The sequence below is a fragment of the Hesperophylax consimilis genome, chromosome 5 (genome assembly GCF_061612785.1).
Source record: "Hesperophylax consimilis isolate HC1 chromosome 5, BYU_Hcon_1.0, whole genome shotgun sequence".
NCBI classification, from domain to species: Eukaryota; Metazoa; Arthropoda; class Insecta; order Trichoptera; family Limnephilidae; genus Hesperophylax; species Hesperophylax consimilis.
This window is the reverse complement of record NC_142840.1, coordinates 13,056,879-13,061,749: the sequence shown is the minus strand read 5'-3', so window position 1 is coordinate 13,061,749 and position 4,871 is coordinate 13,056,879. Positions and strand designations below refer to the sequence as shown.

At 32.8% G+C, this 4,871-nt stretch overlaps 1 protein-coding gene across 1 annotated transcript; it reads right to left on the bottom strand.

The window, feature by feature from the left end:
• Positions 1 to 297: 297 nt before the first annotated feature.
• crim (QVR superfamily protein crim) lies at positions 298 to 4,379 on the bottom strand. The gene is made up of 4 exons (XM_089632001.1): positions 4,240 to 4,379; positions 3,191 to 3,331; positions 2,004 to 2,157; positions 298 to 1,168 (listed from the first exon to the last, which is right to left on the bottom strand). Exons 1-4 carry the CDS (start codon positions 4,286 to 4,288, stop codon positions 1,036 to 1,038), a joined length of 477 nt encoding a protein of 158 aa, XP_089488127.1. The 5' UTR covers positions 4,289 to 4,379; the 3' UTR covers positions 298 to 1,035.
• Positions 4,380 to 4,871: the final 492 nt, after the last annotated feature.

Sequence of the window (4,871 nt, the reverse complement as noted above, 5' to 3'; positions counted from 1 at the left end):
ATTGATTCGAAATTTGGCCAATTTGATTATGCTTCCCGTATTTGGTTTGGTAAATCGATATTTTGATTTAAAATTACCTCTGAAATTGCTGCCGATGGGTATTACATGTTATTTTCATTATATATTTGTCAAATCAATCAATATTATTAATAAAGTCCGCAATCTCCTTCTTAATAATTGTATTATTAAGTAGTAAGTCCTTAATCCTGGGGGTCAGGCGGTTTAAAAATCTGTTAGTCACTAATACTGCGGTACTACGGCCGGTATATTCAGTTTGTACACAGTGCGTGAATATGAGTAACGTTTTCTACTAACTTATTCTTATCCCTTCTTATTATCTACTCTGATTAAGACGGATGGTGAATTAAATTAAACAATGCACTTTTATTTAAAAATCTGTCATTTTATTACTACACATTTCATTCTTCAGGGAAGACTTTGTACGCGAAGAATGATTCTGAACCTTTGGCTTGGACGGAAAGGGGCTATATTTATGTTACAAGTCACTTAATGCGAACATTGAAAATATGAGTGTGTTTTTTTTTCAAATTCAAATTGAACCATTGCTAATGAAGGCACATTTTTTTAATGTTAGAATAGCTCTAGTAAAAAAAAAAAGTTTGATGGAATGCAATGATAAAATGTATGGTACATAGATAATATTATATTATTACTATAATAGATTCAACTAAATTTTAATTAGTACATAAACTGAAAACTTAACTAGTAGAGTATATAAACAAATAATAACTTGATTGTGCTTTACGATTTTAAAAATAAATAAAAATCGTGGAGATTCAATTCACAACGATTAAGGCACTAAATATTATGTAAACTGCCTTTAAGATACCACTTTTAAAAATTTACAAACAATGTGGACGGCTGTTTGTATAAAAATCTAAGGATAAAAATATTAATGTACTTAATTATAAATTGTATAAAAAACATGAATGGACGGTATTTTTGCAGTGCAAAACACAAACATAAAACTTTTTCGAGATTCTACTTCTCATGTTATGTCAATTTTTATGCTGACTATAACTTGTTCATGACGAAGTTGCAGATGATTGACAAGGAGAGGACTATTGCCGAGATGGTAATCGTACTGCTCCCGTTGCAGCGATGGTCGAGGAAACAGAAGCACCAGGTTGTCTGGTCGTAGTAATTCCTGTAAGAAAAAATTATAATTTATTTCACATAGTAAAATAGTGGAAAAGGGTCTAATCATCAAGTTAATGTGTAAAACAATGGAAGTAAAAAGGTTTTTTTTTTTTTTTTAGTAGGTGTATAACAGCATAGTGCTGTTGAATGTTGTGAGGAGAAGCATAAGAGCAAGGTTGGGAAGTATCTGGCCGTTCTGGTAAACTACATTTAGTAAATCCTTAGCCAAGCGCAATCCAAATCGCAATTTCCTGCACTGGGGCACTCAGTATCCTCAAGTTACTCAACAAGATGTAAGGTGGTGCAGGGTAGGGTGACGGCAACCATGTGGAATTACGCAGTTCAGTACCAAAGTTGACGACCTCGAGGAAGGTGGATCTTGTGGTCATGTAGATATAGGTTTCTACAAAATTGGAAACTACCGACCTATTTTTAAATACATCTATTTGAATTTCACTTTTGTTTTCTGTAATCAATGAATCAAAATCTTAACCGACATTTGATCGGAGTTGAAAGTCGGTAAATAGACTATGACAATTCATTCTATCAACTTTTGGTGGCAATCACATACATACATCTTCAATTTGGATATGTTGTGATACGGAAGGTGGTGGGGATACGAAGGAGATGAGAAAGAGGAAGATCTGATCATTGTTATCAAACATCTTCTTCCTCATTTTTTCAACCTCAAAACCCAATGAGGAGTGTCTAGACCTACAGGCCCTGATGTTCCAACTATCCCGTGGTATCAATTTTAATCTAGCCGAAGCACAACTGATTTGTAGCCAATGAAATATATTTGTACTACTGTGTATCGGAATTTGTGTGGAAGCTGTGTTTACCTTTTAACGTCATATTCCTTGATGGTATTGTTGACATAATTAGAGAGTCGAGGATCTATGGAAGCAGGTCGGCAGCCCTCGTAGTGGTCAGCGGGGATGTCGGTGCGGAAAGCCTGCAGATTGCTGAGGCAGTCCCTTGTTATGAGCTCATCAGCTAAAAACAAACATTCACTTTTTTTTAAATACGGATTTAAATTTTTCTTTATCGGTAGGATTATAATCGCTGATAAAATGCTTCTAAATATACACAATTTTTTTTAATTTTGTAAATATTATTTATGTTATCGAGAGTTAAGAGTTACTAAGAATTACTCAGAGAAGAGACATTGTAGAAGTTGAGTATGGAAACATGACTATGTCCTGAGGGAATTCTATAGTGGTTAAAACTTCATTGATAAGGTTAATTTGAAAACCTCCGTTTTAAAATAAATAATAATATTAACATATAAATAACCTAAAAAACAATAAGTTTTTCAGATCCATGAGAAGAAATTTTCCCACAACTTCTAATTAATAATTTATACATTTAAAGTTACATGCTATATTAATTTAATTTAATTAAAATATTCACTTTATATAACAAAGATAATAATTAGGTAAATAGACATTGTGAACACGTACTGGAGTAAACTGCATTCTGTTCAAGAACTAGATTTCCCCCATGCTAAAAAATCGAATCTCACTCAAGACTCAAAGTACATATTTTTGGTGACTGGTAAAAAACCATGTCTTCTTTGACTTTTTTTTCTTCAAAAACCATGCATCTGGCAACACTAAACCGATGGATTATCACAATATGTTAAGGTTTTGATTCAATGGCATCATTTAAGGCCTCAGTACGGGCAAGCCACCCAGTGAGGACAACATTACTGGAAAACTTTAAAATGTAAAAAATATTGTACCAAATAAAAAAATGAAAAATCTTTGCATTAATAATCTTTGGAAATTTGGAGCTGTTTTCAATGTGTTCAACAAATACAGGATTCTTATGAGAATCTCACATGTCTAAAGTAAATGCCTTGCCTATCAAACAGGCACTACAAATTTCTTATCGAAGACAATAACAATAAATTGAAGTTAATTTAATGGTAGAAGCATTACATTACAAGAAGCATTACGAGTTATAATAATGATTTATCAATTAATTTGCATTTTTCTACATTATGAATACAATGTTTCCACATTACCTCCTTTCTTCTCAATGAGTTTTACGCATATGTCATTAGCTTCCGGGCATCCGGTGCCCAAATAGCCCATCCCTCTCCAGTTGAAGGGACTGTTGCACCCGGGGAGCCCCGGGGAGCACTGGTAACAATACAGGGAAGATCCTGCAAGAAAATAATAAATGTTATACAATGCACATCACATTTGAGTTAGTAGATCTAAATCAACAAACACCGAAAACATAACATTGTTATTTATATAAAAGGATACGGGGCCGGCCTTGAACCAAACGGTGCCTGGTGCTAGAAAACCTCAAGGGTGCTGTATTAGGTGTTAGGTATTTCAGCATCTTGGCTCCTTGACGGCAAACAAAGAGATTCAGGCAATTTATTGGCAGATTAAACTTGGATGGTTCTAAACATTAAGACAGAAACAAGGCTCTGTGAATCACACAAATCATCTTGACAAATGGCGACAACTTATTCATTGATTGATGTAAAAATATATAAAATCTGCACGGCGGGTTTTATTTTATTTTTAATATTCAATAAACAGAAATGATGAAACAGGTGAATTTCACAAACCGGAAAAGCTTAAATATGAGAAAAGTTTCTACAGCACTTGACAGGACTGATATGAATCTTCAGAGTGTTGAAAGGGTTTATTTTCGAACATTATTAAACGATGTTCAAATCAATGACTTCATTACATCGTCAGACGATTTACAATAATGAATGATAATTCATATTGGTCAGTATAAATATATTATTATGTTTGATTATACAACTTGTACAATCAGACATAATTCATTCAACCGATCTGATTAAGAACGACACGTGTTTTAAACAAACTTATCGGTAATATTACTGTGGTGCACTTTTCTCGCGTAAGCATCTAAGAAACTAGAAAACAGTGAACTTAAATTACAAAAAAAATCCTTGTACTTCGTATATATTTTTAATTAGTAAACAAATTATATTTCTAACAGTGATGAATAACAACCACGCCCACTTTTAGCAATTTATGTAATCATAGAAATGTAATAACTTTATAAAAGAGTAAAAATACCAACCATAATTAACTAATGTTAACAGCAAAAGGCACGTTGCTTTGTAAAACATATTTACTGAATATTAATACCACTCATATACCACTAGTAAACAAACAGAGCAAGGTGTTTCCAAAATGTCAGTTAAAAACCATAGACAAAATTATGACTCACGTTAAGAGCTGCCACTTATAGAAAACTTAATATTGATATCAGTACTTACTTTGGGGAAGTTTCGAAGAATGACAACACCAAATAACGTCCTTACGGCAAGTGTAGCTCTATATCTTCTAATTCAACTCTAATAGATAATTCTTTCAAAATAATACACACAGCGCTGTTCTATAATTTTGGTAATATTACATATCAAATGACCCATTGAATTAAAGCATTCTCCCATTTTGAGCGTAATAATTATCTCAAAATGAAATTCATATTGTTAGAATTTGTTTCAATTGTGAATACTTTAACAGCTTAGACCTTAGAGCAACGTTTTTTTAATATATCCATATTTATGACGGCAAGAATATTAATTTGTGACTAAATAATCAAATATTCACTGAAAAAGTATCAATTTGGGGAAAAAATGGCGGATTAAAAGAAGAGAAAAACCACCTAAATACAGGCCGGTCCCGAACCAAACCAAAACCAGTAGA